We start from the raw sequence: 18,607 nt of genomic DNA on the forward strand, positions 1-18,607 counted from the left end.
GCTCTTGCTCAGGCTGGTCTCGAACTCCTGACCTCAAGCAATCCTCCCCACCTTGGCCTCCCAGAGTGCTAGGATTACAGGCTTGAGCCACCACACAGGCCCAAAATTAAATTATTAATCACTTTCTCGCCTAGATACTTCTGTAAGATTCCTATTAATGGGCTAATGACTTAAATATTTTTGATATCTGCCCCCCCAAAATAAGGAAAACCATGATTAAAACATTATTATTTTCATATTTTCCCCATACCTTTCATATAGCTTCTCAAATTCCTCTCCCCAAACCTCATCCAGACCAGGACACTCATTTGGACACATTAAAGACCAGTCCTAAAAAGGGAAGGACAGTACCTCATAAGAAACTTCAAATATCAAATCCTAACAACTATGTCTGAAAGAAAAAAGGGAAAGGGTAATGGGAAAGTGGGAGAGGAAATGGAGGGAAGGGAAAAGAGAGAAGCTTCAAATAACCATAATTCATTAGAAACACTGCAAAGATAAAGTGGCTTTCATAGACTCTTTCAGAAATTTTCTGTGGAAATAATCATTTTAAATTCAGGTCCAAACATCACGTTCTTCCTGTTTATACATGGCCTTTTAAACATTTTGGTCAGATAGCATCTATTTCAGAGAACAGAAATATTAGATCAGGCGTCCTCAAACTTTTTAAACAGGGGGTCAATTCACTGTCCCTCAGACCACTGGAGGGCCGGACTATAGTGTAAAAAAAAAAACTATGAACAAATTCCTATGCACACTGCACATATCTTATTTTGAAATAAAAAAACAAAACGGGAACAACTACAATCATACCGCCTCATGTGGTGCACGGGCTGCAGTTTGAGGACCCCTGTATTAGATGATACCGTTTCCCCGAAAATAAAACAGTGTCTTATTTTTAAGGTGTGCTCCCAAATATGCGCTAGGTCTTATCTTCAGGGGACGTCTTATCATTCCTATAAGTAGGTCTTATTTTCGGAGGATGTCTTATTTTCGGGGAAACGGGTAGGCATGATGTCACCTAACTTGTTCAGAAGGCCTTCTGTGGCATCAGACATAGGCGGGCTCTTCATAAGTATGACTTAACATGACCGATGAAGAGAAAGCTCAAAATGAATCACAATTACCAACAGGTATATATCTTTCACCTGATTAGTCTCCACTCGTTTCATGAAGAGATCTGGAATCCAAAGGGCAAAGAAAAGGTCCCTGGCACGCTGTTCTTCCTTTCCTGTGTTCTTCTTTAAATCAAGAAACTCAAAGATGTCTGCATGCCAAGGCTCCAAGTAGATAGCAAAGGCCCCAGGACGCTAATGGCAAATAAATCACCATTCTTTTCAGAATCAAAATGAAACAAAAAAACTACATATTTTCTAAAGTACTTTTATAATATCTATTTTGATCTTCAAGACAATTAATGAATCAAATGAAAGAATATAGACCAAAGTACCATAAAAATGTAAAGTAGCAATATTTTTCTTATAATTCTATGAGTAAAAAAGGAGCAACAGAGCTATTTAAAAAACATGTAAGAAGAAAAATAAAGTAACTTGCCCAAAGTAACAGTGAACTACAGATGGAACCTCCTTCAGTGATAGGCCAGCTCACTTTACAATTGACATGTATGTGAAACCCAAAGAAAGTTTTTTTAACTTTGACTATACAAACTGTGCACTTATTAAAGGTCAAAAAGGTGATCTATCTTACCAATGTCCCCAAAGATTACCAGAGAGAAATTTACAAACTAGCAGGTGACTGGTATGCTTACAGAGTCTTAAGAGGCAGACTCTAATTGCAAACTTCCCTGTTGATAATACTGAGTAAACAAATCAATTCTCCCAACAACCCAATTCTCTCAATTTTACTATTCTATCAATTAGGAAGGGTTTTATTGTTCTGTTTTGGGGTTTTGTGTTTGCTTTTCTTTTTCAAAAGAACATCCTAGAGCATATATTACAACCCCATTTCAAGGTTAGGTATGAATATGAGTCAGGAGAAAACCTTTACAAATAAACTAACACATAAAAAAGCTGCCTAGATCAGTGTCTGCGTTAAGCCAAGGATAAAGTATGTGTGGGTGGAAGTGACAGGAGTGACTGAATGCAAAGGGGCATGAGGAAACATTTTGGAATAATGAAAATGTTCTGTACCTTTATTGGAGCGGTGATTACACAAGTGTGTCCATTTAACAAAACTCATCAAACTGTACACTTAAGACATGTATAATTTTTTGTTATTTCTGAGATAAGGTCTAGCTCTGTCACACAGGCTAGAGTGCAGAGATCACTGCAGCCTTGATCTCGTGGACTCAAGTGATCCTCCTGCCTCAGTGTCCCAACTATCTTTTTTATTTCATTTGTTTTAAAGATGGGGGTCTCATTATGTTGCCCAGCCTGGTCTTGAAGTCCCGGCCTCAAATAATCCTCCCACCTCCCTGAGTAGCCTCTATTACAGGCATGAGCCACCACTCCCAGCATGTGTACCATAAAATAACTCATACCTCTCAAACTTACTTGAAAAGTACTTTTTTAAAACAAGGATAGTAGTTAGAAACTAAACATAACTGAATAATTTTATTGTAAGTATATATGGCTAAAGATTTTGAATTTGGATTTCCAATACTTTCAAGTAACAGAGCATACCTTGTTTCCACCTTGATCCACATATCGAGCTGTGTTGTTATATACTCTCAGCATTGGTACAAGGCCATTGGAATTGCCATTAGTCTAAAAGGAAGATAAGATAGAGGAGATAGAGGGGATTCAGCAAAGAAGAGAATACGATGGCCCAACAGTGAACAAATTACTCTTTCCCAATCTTTTATGAAAAAGGTTGCCTAAATTCTAAGTAATAATCTACAAAAGTTTTACATGCTCCCCATCTCTACTTCTGCTTTGAAAAGTAATGCCCAACATAAAATCAACAAAATGTTATTGCATAAATTACAACTGCTTGTAAATTACTTCATGGCACCTCTAATTTACTAAGAGACATAACAATCACAAGCCAAAAGAATCAAACATCAAGGTGGTAAATTTAAACTGTACACCATTTAAGGGTCATTACATAAATATGTACTTTGGATAGAGTAAAAGTACTACAACAGTATCTTCCCCCAAAAGAATGGAAGGCAATTTACAATAAGAATCATATGCAATAGATTATGTCAGGACAATAAACAAAGTAGTGGAGATTCTTAGCAACAAATGAATTCTAGAATGAGGATAATAAAATAGAGACCGCTATGAATGTAGATAACTTATCAAATTCTTCAAACAATCCTTCTAACTCCATGGCAAGCCTCTAAATAGTCTAGAAAGAAAAGTGAGCAATGGTTCTATCTGCTGTTATGTAAAAGTTCTGCATGTATCACAACACCTCCAAAACACCACATAATGGAACTTTATTCTATAGGGTAAGATATTTTCAGATGAAAAAAACAAATTCAGAGATATAAACGACCTGTTCTAGGCCACTACTAAGTAGTGGAGACAACAGTTAAATCCATGTCTTAACTATTATCTTTACTCCTAAGAGTGAACTAGCAAAGGGCTGGAGTTTACATGATTGGACACATGAACACACCTATTATCCAAACTTTTGGCTTCTCTGGGCCACCTTTGAAGAATTGTCTTGGAGCACACATTAAATACACAAACACTAATGAAAGCCAATGAGGAAAAAAAAAAGTCCATGTATAAACTTAATATCCACACCCACAGATAAGCAAAAAAATACTCACATAATAATCGTAATTATGCAGTGGCCTATTTAGCGAGTCTTTTAAAATCATCAAGCAGGTCCCAAGTTTGTGAACGTTAAATATAGAAAATGTACGTTATCCAAGTAATAAAATGTCTTTTCTGATATTTTTATTATGGAAGTAAAAGAATAGTGGGGAACATTAGTAGATATTTGACACTGTATTTGTGAAATTTCCATCAGTATCTGGTTTGATGGAAGTGGTTGCAACTCTCAGTTCTCGAGGTGCTCATCAGATATTCTGGTTCTAATTTTACTCTTAATGTGCTTCATTCTTGAAAACAGTTGCCTGCAAATGTAGGTGCTGCAAAAAGCAATGACGTGAATAAGGTGTGATTGTGAAGCAAGGGATATTTGCCTTTGGGAAGACAGAATCTATAAAAGTCCAGTAAAGGGATATGAGCAAGTTTTTCTTAAAGTTGAATGTCAGATTGCAGCTTTACACATTCCATTTGGAAATTTGCAGATAATACATTTGAGTTGCAAATAATACCAAAATATTGATTATTTTCCTGGAAATCTTGAAATTTGTTTTCAAATTCTTGTGTCAAATCAAAAAGCAAGGCTGCATATTTTTCACTGTTCACAGGACTGTTTAGCCAACATGTCTGAAATGCATAAAATTGTTCACTTTAATTTAAGCTTGCCATAAATTCATTTTCATTTAGAATGCTGTTATGGTTTGAAACATTGTATTGATAAATTAGTTCAACTGAAGACACATGTTTAACTCATTTAAATGAGCAGTCAAATCCACAAAAAATGCTAAATCTGTAAGCCAGTTTTCATCGTCAAGCTCTGGCACAAATATAGTTTTTGACACCATAAATGACTTGATAACATGTTGCAAATCATAAAATCTTTCAACATATGACCTCGACTTAGCCATCTTCCTTCCAAAAAATAAATGATATAGCCATAGTCAACATGAATACTGTTAAGAAATTCCTGGAACTGACGATGATTCAATCTCTTGGCCCTTACGAAATTCAGTCTTGATGATTTGCATGAAGTCATCCATTTTGAAAGTTTTTGCACATAAATTTTCTGGTTTTCTTTTTTTGAGACAGTCTCACTTTGTCACCCTCAGTAGAGTGCTATGGCATCATAGCTCACAGCAACCTCAAACAATTCTGTTGCCTCAGCCTCCTGAGTAGGTGGGACTCCAGGTGGCCGCTACAACACCGGGCTATTTTTAGAGGCAGGGTCTCACTCTTGCTCAGGCTGGTCTTGAACCCATGAGCTCAAGGCAATCCACCCGCCTTGGCCTCCCAGAGTTCTAGGATTACAGCCATGAGCCACTGTGCCCAGCCTTTTTCTTTTTTTTTGAAACAGTCTTCCTATGTTGCCCTGTGTAGAGTGCCTTGGCATCATCATAGCTCACAGCAGCCTCAAACTCCTGGGCTCAAGCAGTTCTCTTTCCTCAACCTCCCAAGAAGGTGGGATTACAGGCACCTGCCATGATGCCCATCTAGTTTGTTTGGTTTTTTTTGAGACAGAGTCTCAAGCTGTTGCCCTGGCTAGAATGCCATGTCATCGTAGCTCATAGCAACCTCCAATTCGGGCTCAAGCAATCCTCTTGCCTCAGTTTTTCTATTTTTAGTAGAGACAGGGTCTCACTTTTGCTCAGGCTTGTCTCAATCTCGTAAGCTCAAGCAATCCACCCACCTCAGCTTCCCAGAGTGCTAGAATTACAGGCATGAGCCATGGTGCCCAGCCGTTTGTTCTTTGTTTTTTTGAGACAGAGTCTTACTATGTCGCCCTCAGTAGGGTGCTATGGTGTCACAGCTCACAACAATCTCAAACTCTTGGGCTTAAGCAATTCTCTTGCCTCAGCCTCCCAAGAAGCTGAGACTACACGTGCCCGCCACAACACCCGGCTATTTTTTTGTTGCGGTTATCATTGTTGTTTAGCTGGCCCTGGCCGGATTTGAATCCTCCAGCCTCAGTGTATGTGGCTGGTGCCCTACCCACTGAGCTACAGGAACCACCGAAAATGAAACAGTCTTAATAAACAAGAGACTGAGGAGATTTTGAAAATAGAACAGAAATATAACAAACTCCACCAACCATTTTTTCAGAAGTGGTCTGAAATAATTGCTAAAATCCAAATTTTTAGGATAGAAACATTTGTCAACCATCCACAAGTATCCACACTGCTTGGGGAGAAGGACAAACAGGTACTGCATTATTTAACCAGAGTTGAAGTGCCAGAATTTGAAGATATTAAATCAGGTTGAAAATCGGTTTATTTATTTTTGTTGTTGTTGTTTGGAGACAGTGTCTCAAGCTGTTGCCCTGGGTAGAGTGCCATTTCGTCACAGCTCACAGCAACCTCAAACTCCTGGGCGTAAGCAATTCTCTTGCCTCAGCCTCCCAGGTAGCTGGGACTACAGGTGCCCGCCACAGTGCCCAGCTGTGATGTTGTTGCTGTTGTTGTTGTTGTTGCACTTGTCACTGTTTGCTTTAGCTGGCCCAGGCCAGGTTGGAACCCGCCAGCCTCAGTGTATGTGGCTACATAAAAAATCTCAAAAGATTTTTTTCTTTTGAGACAGAGTCTCACTCTGTTGCCCCAGACTAGAGTGCCGTGGATTCAGCCTAACTCACAGCAACCTCAAACCCCTGGGCTCAAGTGATCCTCCTGCCTCAGTTACCTGAGTAGCTAGGACTACAGGTACCCATCACAATGCCTAGCTAATTTTTCTATTTTTAGTAGAGATGGGGTCTCACTTTGCTCAGACTGATCTCGAATTCCTGAGCTTAACTGATTTGCCCTTGGCCTCCCAGAGGGCTAGGATTTAGGCATGAGTCACTGCGCCCAGCCTACAAGAGATTTTTATTTTGATGAAAATTCTTAGTTTGAAAATAAAGTTCTCTCCAAAGAAGTTCATCTGAATGAAACGTGGTGATCCATCTTCAAAGTCCACAGAAATCAAACTGAAATCTGGAAAGGAAATGTTCCAGCCAAAGCCTGCAGGAAGAGGCAGCATGAGGAACCAGAGAGCTTCTTTACCTGGTTTTCTGACCATTGTGATGCAAGGTCAGATGAATTAAAAGAGGTCATCAAAGATGATATTTGGCCAAATCAATTACAGTACTACTTGGTTCCTGATATGAATGATGAGGAAGGGGGAGGAGAAGATGAAGAGGAGGAGATGGAGGAGGAGATGGAGGAAGAAGGTTTGGAAGATACTGATGAAAAAGGCAATGAGGATGAAAGTGATGATGATGAGGAGGAGGAGGAAGTAAGATGAAGGAGGATAAAGAAGATGACTAACAGAACACTGATGGTTTCCAACCTTTCCAAAATTTTCTCCAGTTGCAAATTACAGCCTTTTTGTTTTTTAACTCTGCGCTCAGATGCACTCTTCATGAGGTCTCTTTTCTCTACTTACTGTGGGGCAGAAATACCTTGACTGGAATACAATGGAAAAAGAATCTCTATCTTTCTGTTCCAAATTCACTCATCCCTTCCTGTCTCCACAAAAACTGTACAGAATCAACAGCACTGAGCTCTGTGGAAAAAAAGAAAAACCTACTTCCTTCGCTCTGCTGGAACCTGGAGGGTGATAGGCCCCTGTGTAGCAGTGCACAGAATTCTAGCTTTTTTCCTCTTTTCTCTGTATATTGGGCTCAGAGAGTACACAGTGTCTCTATAGTGAATATTTACCAAAAAGTATCTGTCTACTTTCTCTTATTTAAAAAAGGGGGGAAGAGGGCGGTGCCTGTGGCTCAGTGAGTAGGACGCCAGCCCCATATACCAAGGGTGGTGAGTTCAAAGCCAGCCCCGGCCAAACTGCAACAAAAAAAAAGCCGGGCCTTGTGGCGGGCGCCTGTAGTCCCAGCTACTCGGGAGGCTGAGGCAAGAGAATCACCTAAGCCCAAGAGCTGGAGGTTGCTGTGAGCTGTGACGCCACAGCACTCTACTGAGGGTGACAAAGTGAGACTCTGTCTCTAAAAAAAAAGGGGGGGAGGGTCAACTTTAAGAAACGGAGTTATGGGTAGCGCCTGTGGCTCAGTGCGGCCCCATATACTGAGGGTGGCGGGTTCAAACCCAGCCCCGGCCAACTGCAACAAAAAAATAGCTGGGCGTTGTGGCGGGTGCCTGTAGTCCCAGCTACTTGGGAGGCTGAGGCAGGAGAATCGCCTAGGCCCAGGAGTTGGAGGTTGCTGTGAGCTGTGTGATGCCACGGCACTCTATCAAGGACAATAAAGTGAAACTGTCTCTACGAAAAAAAAAAAAAAAGAAATGGAGTTATATAAGGTCGGTGGAAGGTGGGTTTGAGATGTTTGGGTTAAGTGGGCATTTTGACAACATGGCTTCTTCTTTGGCATGCTTGATTGTGATGTTTAATGGACATCTTTGCAGTTTAAGATGACACTTTCAAAATAAGTTCTCTCCCTGGGATTACAGGTGTGAGAAAAAAAAAAAGAAAAGAAAAAAAGTGGGGAAAAAAGAATTTTCCACTAATGATGAATTGAGCCCTACCACTCCATGGGACAATCAGCAGAACCTATAGGATCTTATTGGAATTATTATAATTTTGTTCCTGTTTATTTTATTTATTTTTTATTTTTATTTTATTTATTTATTTTTGAGAAAGAGTCCCACTTTGTTGCCCCAGGCTCAAACTCCTGGACTCAAGTGACCCTCTTGCCCTTGGGCTTTAGTAGCTGGTACTAACGGTGCCCGCACCTACACTGACTATTCTATTTTTAGTAGAGATGGGGTCTCACTCTTGCTCAGGCTGGTCTCAAACTCTTGAGTTCAAGCAATCTACCCACCTCAGCCTTCCAGAGTGCTAGGATTACAGGCATGAGCCAGTGTTTCCAGCCTCATGTTTATTTTTAAATTTTCCTTTTGTTTCACTGAAAAGGAAAGATGATGCTCAGTTGGACCATTAAAAATATACAAGTTGCTTTGTTACAATAAAACTGTGTATATACACACACACAAAAAAAAACTGCTTTAACATAATTTTTACTGCTTCATATAAACCTCTTGATTTACTTGTGTTTTTTAATGGCACCAAAGAAGGCATTTCTTCAGTGACATTATATTCACTATCAATACTGCTAATAAAAATGGCAAGATGAGCTATATTTGCAAAATCAGTACTGTCATCCATCCCCAAAGCATAAAATTTCAAATTACCAGTTTTCCTCTCTAAACTTCTTTCAATAGATTTTCCAATTTCTTAAATTTGCCTGGCTAGTCTAATAGACAAACTGATTTTAGAAATATCCACCTTTTTTGTCAGGGCAAATTCTATCTGCCATGTTTTCCATTTACTGCTTAATAAACTCACTACAAGGGTTTTTTTTTTTTTTCCTTTTTGCTATTAAATATGCTACTACGTAACTAGCTTTTACAATGAAATTAGTCTGAGCTGTAACTTTTTTGTTGTTGTTATTGTCTTGTTTTTTTGAGACAGAGCCTCAAGCTGTCGCCCTGGGTAGTGCCGTGGCATCACAGCTCACAACAACTTCCAACTCCTGGGCTCACCGATTCTCCTGCCTCCAGCTCCCAAGTAGCTGGGACTACAGGTGCCCACCATAACGCCCGGCTATTTTTTGGTTACAGCATCATTATTGTTTGGAGGACCCACACTGGATTGGAACCCGCCAGCTCTGGTGTATATGGCTAGCGCCTTAGCTGCTTGAGCCACAGGCACCGAGCCAGAGCTGTAACTTTTTAAAAAAAATGTTGAGAAGATAAACATTTTGGGGGGGGGGGTGGAGACAGAGTCTCACTCTATTGCCCAAGCTCGAGTGCTATGATGTCAGCCTAGCTCACAGCAACCTCAAATTGATGGGTTCAAGTGGTATTCCTACCTCGGCCTCCCAAGTAGCTGAGATTATAGGAGTTCACCACAACACCCGGCTAACTTTTCTACTTTTAGTAGAGCAGGATCTCACTATTGCTCAGCCTGGTCTTGAACTCCTAAGCTCAAGATATTCTCCTGCCTTAGCCTCCCAGAGTGGTAGGGATGCCTAGCCCAGACTTTTTTCAGTTCCACTGTTGTGTCCTTACAATACAATCCTTCATATGCATCAAATTTGGCAGCATTTTTTTGTATTTAATGCCTTTTCAAATTATAGTGTTTACAAACTTACACAATTCCCTACGCGAACTAAGCCTTACTATTTGCCTTGAAAAAAAGTAGTAATCTGGCCAGACGTGGTCACTCATGCCTGTAATCCTAGCACTCTGAGAGCCCAAGGCAGGAAGATCCCTTGAGCTCAGGAATTCGAGACCAGCCTGAATAAGCGCAATATCCCACCTCCACTAAAAATAGAAAAAAATTAGCCAGGTGTCATGGTAGGCACCTGTAGCCCCAGCTACTCGGGAGGCCACGGCAGGAGGATGGCTCAAACCTAGGAATTTAAGGCTGCTGTGAGATTGGCTGATGCCATGGCACTCTAGTCTGACAAAACAGAGGTGGAACTGTCTCAAAAAAAAAAAAAGAAAAAAAATTTCATCTGTGTACTTTTCATTGAACAATCTCCCTTCATCCGTAATTTTTCTTTTTGAGGATTCTGTTTTCTTTTGAGATGTTGTAGAAGCCACTCTGGGATTAAAAAAGTAATAGATAAGAGACTATATTTTCTCTTATTATGAAAATTAATTAATAGGAAAATCGAAAGCAAGCTTTGAGTCTTTCCACATCTCAGCTGTCAATGTGGGGCAAGGGTAAGGGCCGATTGTAAAGCATGGTAGGTGATGTGTGAGGTGTCATGGAGGCCTGGAAGTACCCTTAATAATCAAATAAAAATGCTTACCTGACTTCCAAATAACATTAAAAGCCTACTGTTACAATAGTAGGTTAAAATATATTATTGACAATTATTGTCTTGCCAAGTCACCACAAGCACACGTAACATCTGATGTACCAGTTCAGCTGTCTGCACTTGGAAGATAACACACTGGAAATTGCACACCTCGGTAAAACTGAAGTTATGCATTCATACAAACGGTGAAAGCATACGTATGTTCGTTTTACATGACATTAAGACACAGCATTGCCTACAAAGTTGACACTCAAGAAACAGGCAATTGAATTCCACCAAAAAAAAAAAAAAAAAAAAAAACCACAACAGAATCTTGTAATGTTTTAAGTAAGTTTACGATTTTGTGCTGGGCCAAATTCATAGCCATCCTAGGCCACATGTAGCCTGCAGGCCACAGGTTGGACACCTCTAAAAAACATTTACAACAGACTTAGTGCATAGTAAGCAATCAATAAATGATAGTTGCTATTATTACTGATAAAATAAATCAGAATCCTAAAACCTGAGATAAAAAGGAGTCTAGAGATTTCATAGTCAAATCTAAACCTTTTTTTTTTTTGTAGAGACAGAGTCTCACCGTACCGCCCTCAGGTAGAGTGCCGTGGCGTCACACGGCACACAGCAACCTCTAACTCTTGGGCTTACGCGATTCTCTTGCCTCAGCCTCCCGAGCAGCTGGGACTACAGGCGCCCGCCACAACACCCGGCTATTTTTCTGTTGCAGTTTGGCCAGGGCTGGGTCCGAACCCGCCACCCTCGGCATGTGGGGCCGGCGCCCTACTCACTGAGCCACAGGCGCCGCCCCAAATCTAAACCTTTAATAAAATAGATAAAAATGAAGCCAGAAGTGAAATGACTCACTCCAAGTCACACAACCAGCTAGTCATTAGCAGAAATCCAGGTCTCACAAATACTAGCATAAGCCTAATTGCTTTTGGACTTAAATCTCTCTTTTAAACATCAACAGAAACTTACCCCAGCAATGTAGCTGCCAGTAGCTCGAATACAACTCACAGCAACACCAATTCCCCCAGCAGACTTAGAAATCAATGCACACTGCTTTAGAGTATCATAAATGCCTTCAATGCTGTCATCTTTCATACTCAGAAGGAAACAGCTACAGGGGGATAAAAGGACTCAACTCAGATAAGGAAATGAAGTGGAGTCACAAAAATGGTTATATAATCCAAGCAGAGTAAATTACACAAATAAAAGAACCGAAGTTTACAAAATTCCTAAGAGATTTTAGAAGGGGGAGAAAAACCTTTACTGGATACGACACAATAAAACATACCGACACAGACAATTTTTTTTTTTCTGTAGAGACAGAGTCTCACTTTATGGCCCTCGGTAGAGTGCTGTGGCCTCACACAGCTCACAGCAACCTCCTGGGCTTAAGTGATTCTCTTGCCTCAGCCTCCCGGGACTACAGGCGCCCACCACAACACCCGGCTATTTTTTTGTTGCAGTTTGGCCGGGGCCGGGTTTGAACCCGCCACCCTTGGTATATGGGGCCGGCACCTTACCGACTGAGCCACAGACAATTTTAAAATCACCTTGCTGCCTACTCTAAATGTGAATCCTAGTTAATAAGTCTAAATTATTAGCTTTATATTTATATTTATCAGACTGAAACTTGTACCATTATCAAATTTTCTCATGCAAATTCATAAACATACATTATAGTCTTTTTAACTTGTTAGTAAACAAAAAAAATTATGAAAAAGAAACATACATCTCATGATCAATGAATTATTTGACATCTACCAAAATTACAGCTCATTCTTCTCCCTACCTCAGAAACCTCACTCTACCAATAATTCCTTTACTGCCTTGAATATTCAACCACTCAAATGGGTTGTATCCACTGACTTTTTCTGTTAAATATTCAGACATTCAAGATACAAAGAATATAGCAAATATTTAGTATTTGCCACCTACCTCAAAAAACTAAGCACTAGGAGACTTTACCTCTTTCATATTTACATGGATGGAGCTGGAACATATTCTTCTTAGTAAAATATCTCAAGAATGGAAGAAAAAGTATCCAATGTACTCAGCCCTACTATGAAACTAATTTATGGCTTTCATATGAAAGCTATAACCCAGTTATAACCTAAGAATATGGGGAAGGGGGAGAGGGAGGGGAGGGAGGGGGGAGGATGGGTAGAGGGAGGGTGATTGGTGGGATTACACCTGCGGTGCATCTTACAAGGGTATATGTGGAACTTAGTAAATGTAGAATGTAAATGTCTTAACACAATAACTAAGAAAATGCCAGGAAGGCTATGTTAACCAGTGTGATGAAAATGTGTCAAACGGTCTATAAAACCAGTGTATGGTGTCCCATGATCGCATTAATGTACACAGCTATGATTTAATAATTAAAAAATACATAAATAAAATAAATAAATAAATAAAACTAAGCACTACAAATATAGTCTAATTATAACACTCTACCATTTTCATGTATTTCTACTTTAACATTTTCATATGTTTTACACTGTAAATGCTTCTGGTTGAATATTTATTTATCCTTCTGTAACTTGCTTTTAAATCAATATTGTATTAAAGAAATTCATTCCTATTGACAAGTGTAGACTGACTTAAGTTTATCTGCATCGCCATAAGATATTTCATTGTATCAATATACCAATATACCAATATATTTGTCCATGTGTGTGGTGATGAAAATTTGGATTATTTCCAATTTGTATGCTATCCTAAACTGCTATGAAAATTCTTGAACATATCACTTTGTGCTCATATGTAAAAATTTCCATAGGATATAAACCTAGAAGAACTGCATGTATAGCATATATAGATATTCAAAAGGTTTGAACATGTTCTACTTTACTACAGTCTCCCCAAAGTAGATAGACAAATACATATTCTATCTAATAATATAGATTTCCCTAGATTCCTTCCACATTTTTGCTAACACTGGGTTATTCTCAGCCTTTTTATTTTTATCATTCTGATAGTTATGAAATATCTCATCATGATAATTTTCATTTTTCTAATTATTCAGCAAAGTTTATTAATATCTCAGATGTTTATTAGCCAATGGAATTTCTTCTTTCGTGTATTGAACATGTTCTACTTTACTACAGTCTCCCCAAAGTGCATAGACAAATACATATTCTATCTAATAATATACATTTCCCTAGATTCCTTTTTTGACATTTTCTTTTTTTTTTTTTTTTGTAGAGACAGAGTCTCACTTTATCGCCCTCGGTAGAGTGCCGTGGCATCACACAGCTCACAGCAACCTCCAACTCCTGGGCTTAAGCGATTCTCTTGCCTCAGCCTCCCAAGTAGCTGGGACTACAGGCACCTGCCACAACACCCGGCTATTTTTTGGTTGCAGTTCAGCCAGGGCCGGGTTTGAACCCGCCACCCTCAGTATATGGGGCCGGCGCCTTACTGACTGAGCCACAGGCGCTGCTGACATTTTCTTTTTATCTTTTTCTTATAACTCCTCAGTTGTTAATATGTTGGAGATATCTTCTCACAGTTTGAAGCTTTTTTTTTTTTCTTGAGACAAAGTCTCACTCTTATCACCCTGGGTTGAGTGTCATGACATCAAAGCTCACAGCAACCTCAAACTCTTGAGCTCAAGCAACCCTCTTGCCTCAGCCTCCTGAGCAGCTGGGACTACAGGCATGTGCCTCCACACCTGGCTAGTTTTCCTTCTTTTTAGCAGGAAAAGCTACTAGAGATGGGTTCTTGTTCCTGCTGAGGCTGGTCTCAAACTCCTGAGCTCATGCAATCTACCACCTTGGCCTCCCAGAGTGGTAGGATTATAGGCATTGGCTACCACACCAAGCCTCTGAAACTTGTTTTTTCACTTTGTGGGTCACAGAAGTTTTTAATTTTAATATAGCCAATGTTTTCAACTTTTTGCTTTATGGTGTCTTGCTTTTTTATATGCTAAGAAATCCTTCCCCTATCAAGATGTAAGATGATGCCTGTCACTCTCTCAAATGATATAGCAACTCCCAAGATTTTTGTTACTTTTAAAAATCAAAATTTAGGACAGCACCTGTGCTCAGTGGGTAGGACACTGGCTACATACACCCAGGTTGGCGGTTTTGAACCTAGCCAAACAATGATGACAACAATGATGACAACTACAACCAAAAAATAGCCAGGTGTTGGGTGGCGCCTGTGGCTCGGTGAGTAGGGCGCCAGCCCCATATACCGAGGGTGGCGGGTTCAAACCCAGCTGCGGCCGGGCGTTGTGGTGCCTATAGTCCCAGCTACTCGGGAGGCTGAGACAGGAGAATCGCGGAAGCCCAAGATCTGGAGGTTGCCGTGAGTCCTGTGACGTCATGGCACTATACCAAGGGCGGTAAAGTAAGAATCTGTCTCTACAAAACAAAAAAAAGATAAAATAAAAAATCAAAATTTATATACGTGTTCGAGTATATATGCAAAATGTTAGTAATTTTTTTAATGTAGGCAGCCATGGAGGTATGGGTATTATTGTCCTTTTCTTTAAAATTTTCTCTATTTGAAATTCATAATAAAAAGTTATAAGAACAGGGGTGGCACCTGTGGCTCAGTCGGTAAGGTGCCAGCCCCATATACTGAGGGTGGCGGGTTCAAACCCGGCCCCGGCAGAACTACAACAAAAAAATAGCTGGGTGTTGTGGCAGGCGCCTGTAGTCCCAGCTACTTGGGAGGCTGAGGCAAGAGAATCGCTTAAGCCCAGGAGTTGGAGGTTGCTGTGAGCTATGCGATGCCATGGCACTCTACCTAGGGCCATAAAGTGAAACTCTGTCTCCACAAAAAAAAAAAAAAAAAGTTGTAAGAACAGCGGCACCTGTGGCTCAGTGGGCAGAGCACCGGCCCCATATACCAAGGATGGCGGGTTCAAACTCACCCTGGCCAAACTGCAACAACAAAAAATAGCCAGGCATTGTGGTGGGCGCCTGTAGTCCCAGCTACTTGGGAGGCTGAGGCAAGAGAATCGCCTAACCCAGGAGTTGTGAGCTGTGTGACGCCATGGCACTCTACTGAGGGCGACAAAGTGAGATTCTGTCTTTTAAAAAAAAAAAAAGTTGTAAGAAAATAGATGAAAACTATATGTGCTATACATGCTCTTCTAAAAGATTTTGCTTTTCATATTTTTTTCTTTGAGATAGAGTCTCACTCTGTCACCCTGAGTTGAGTGCTCACAGCAATCTCAAACTCTTAGGCTCAGGCAATCCCTTTGCCTCAGCCTCCCTAGTAGCTGGCACTATAAGCGTCCGCCACAATGACCAGCTGTTTTGGGTTTTTTATGGAGATGGGATCTTGCTTTTGCTCAGGCTGGTCTCAAACTCCCGAGCTCAAGCAATTCACCTGCTTCGGCCTCCCAGAATGCTAGGATTGCTTTTCATTTTTAGATTTTTTTCTTGAATTTATTCCTCTATATGGCACAAAGAAAAGAAATCTAATTATCTTTTCCTCTTAAGGATAACCACTCTCTCTAACATCATATGAATGAAATGCAATGTTACCTCAGTTACCCATCAAATTCCCATATAAACTTGAGTCTATTTCTGGGTTCCCTGTTATACTTCAGTAGTTTTTGTCTATCCCAGTATAAATACCACACTGTCTTGATTATCACAGTGTTAGAGTAGTCCTGAAATCTGCTAGGGCTTGCTTTTTGTATTCATTTCCTGTGGATGCCTTAACAAATAACCTCTAACTTGGTGACTTTAAAACAGAAATTTTCTCAATCATTTCAGTTCTGGAAACCAGAAATTCAACAGTATTACAGAGCCAACATCAAGAGTGCTTTCTCGGCTCAGCACCCATAGCAGAGTAGTTACACTGCCAGGCACATACACTGAAGTTGGCAGGTTCAAACCCAGCCCAGGCCAGCTAAAACAACAGTAACAACTCCAACAAAAAATAGCCAGGCATTGTGGCGGGCGCCTGTAGTCCCAGCTACTTGGGAGGCTGAGGCAAGAGAATAGCTTAAGCCCAAAAGTTTGAGGTTGCTGTTAGCTGTGATGCCATAGCACTCTACCAAGGGCGACATAGTGAGACTCTGTCTCAAAAAAAAAAAAAGTCTAACATACCTTTTATTAGATTGATTTCTGGGTATCTCTTAAGATTATAATGATGTTTCAGACAACATACTGTTTACATAGTGGTAGCCATCCAGTAAGCTAAAATTAACTTATTATTAAAGAAAGAAAAGTAATTTTTTTGGAAATTTAGTGTAATGTAAATGTACAGTGTTTATAAGGTCTACAATAACATACAGTAAGTCCTAGGCCTTCACATTCACTCATCACTCACTGACTCACCCAGAGCAACTTCTAATCTTATAAGGTGAACTCAGAAAAAGTGCCCAATACAAGTATACGATCTTTTATCTTTTATACCATACTTTTACTGTACCTTTTCTATATAGATAGGTTTAGATACACAAATACTAACCACTATGTTTCAACTGCCTAGAGTATTCAGTATAGTTAACATGCTGTACAGATTGTAGCCTAGGAGTAACAGGCTATAATATATAGTCTAGGTAAGTAATAGGCTGTACCATCTGGGTTTGTGTAAGTAATTCTGTCATGTTCATATAAGCAAATCAACCTTATGCACTTCTCGGAACATAACCTTAGGGACTGATGCAATGGCTCACATTTGTAATCCTAGCACTCGAGGAGGCAGAGGCAGGTGGATCGTTTGAGCTCGAGAGTTTGAGACCAGCCTAAGCAAGAGCAAAATCCCATCTCTAAAAAAGAATAGCCGGATGTTGTGGCGAGTGCCTGTAGTCCCAGCTACTCAGGAAGCTGAGGCCAGGGGATCTCTTGAGCCCAAGAGTTTAAGGTTGCTGTGAGCAATGATGGACAGCATTCTAATGAGGGTGACAAAGTAAGACTCTGTCTCAAAAAAAAAAAGAACATAACCACGTTTCAGTGACACATGGCTGTATTTTAAAACTTAGTTTTCTAACAGCTAAAGTACAGAGATTCATTTCATTAATGTATTAATATATTGAACTTATATGCAGATATTTTGCTCAAATCTCTTATTAATTCTATGTAAAAATAATTTTTGTGAATCATTATATTTTTTCCCATTTCCAATCTTATCCTTTTCTTATCTTACAATGCTTGTTCAGGCCTCTATAACCACGCTAAAAAAAGAAAAGAAGTAATTTTCTACTACATATCTTTTACCAAGATAGTTATTTCTTATATCTATTTTACTAAAATTTTTTGTGATGAAAGAATAAATTGTATAAAATATTAATGCAATAAATTACATTTTGATGTTAGCATATCCTTGAATTTTTAGAATAAACCAACTTGTTAATGATGGGTCTTTTTTTTTTTTTTTTGAGACAGTCTCACACTGCCATGAGTAGAGTACAGTGGCATCTCAGCTCACAGCAACCTCCAACTCCTGGGCTCAAGCAATCCTCAGTTTTCTGTTCATAGTACAGACAAGGACTTGTTCTAACTCAGGCTGGTCTTGAACTTGTGAATTCAGGCAATACACCCACAAGAACTGTATTAAAGGACTGAGGCATTAGGAAGGTTGAGAACCACTGTTTTACATATTCCTAGACTCTGGTACAGTGTTTCCATTCTCAGCAAATGGCATCACTATTATTCCTGTTATTAAATTCATTAATACGAAAGCCAGCCTTAACCCATATTTAAAATATTACCAAATTCTGTCAGTTTTACCACCTAACTGGTAAATTAACATCTGCACGCTCATATGAGAGAAAAATTCAATGAAATTCAAGTGGAGAGGGCGGGAAAGGGTTGGATAAATTTCTACCCAATAGGTACACTGCATGGCTATAGGACACACCTACAAATCAGATTTTAACCTTAAAAATGCAAATTGTGGAATCTGTTTATACCCTCCATATTAATCTGGAAAAAAAAATTTTTGTTTTGAGACAGAGTCTCGCCATATCACCCTCAGTAGAGTGCCATGGCATTACAGCTCACAACAACCTCCAACCCTTGGGCTTAAGCGATTCTCTTGCCTCAGCCTCCCAAGTAGCTGGGACTACTGGCACCTGCCA

General features: G+C 39.8%; 1 protein-coding gene across 1 annotated transcript in view; it reads right to left on the minus strand.

The window, feature by feature from the left end:
- RRM1 (ribonucleotide reductase catalytic subunit M1) overlaps nt 1-18,607 on the minus strand; it is a 72,485-nt gene that overhangs the window by 13,997 nt on the left and 39,881 nt on the right. The window contains exons 8-11 of the mRNA XM_053560825.1: nt 11,530-11,671; nt 2,643-2,726; nt 1,149-1,310; nt 251-330 (exon numbers count right to left, since the gene is read on the minus strand). Coding sequence (XP_053416800.1) covers nt 251-330; nt 1,149-1,310; nt 2,643-2,726; nt 11,530-11,671 — 468 coding nt within the window. The remainder of the gene's footprint in view (nt 1-250; nt 331-1,148; nt 1,311-2,642; nt 2,727-11,529; nt 11,672-18,607) is intronic.

This window comes from Nycticebus coucang, chromosome 14 (genome assembly GCF_027406575.1).
Source record: "Nycticebus coucang isolate mNycCou1 chromosome 14, mNycCou1.pri, whole genome shotgun sequence".
Taxonomy (NCBI): domain Eukaryota; kingdom Metazoa; phylum Chordata; class Mammalia; order Primates; family Lorisidae; genus Nycticebus; species Nycticebus coucang.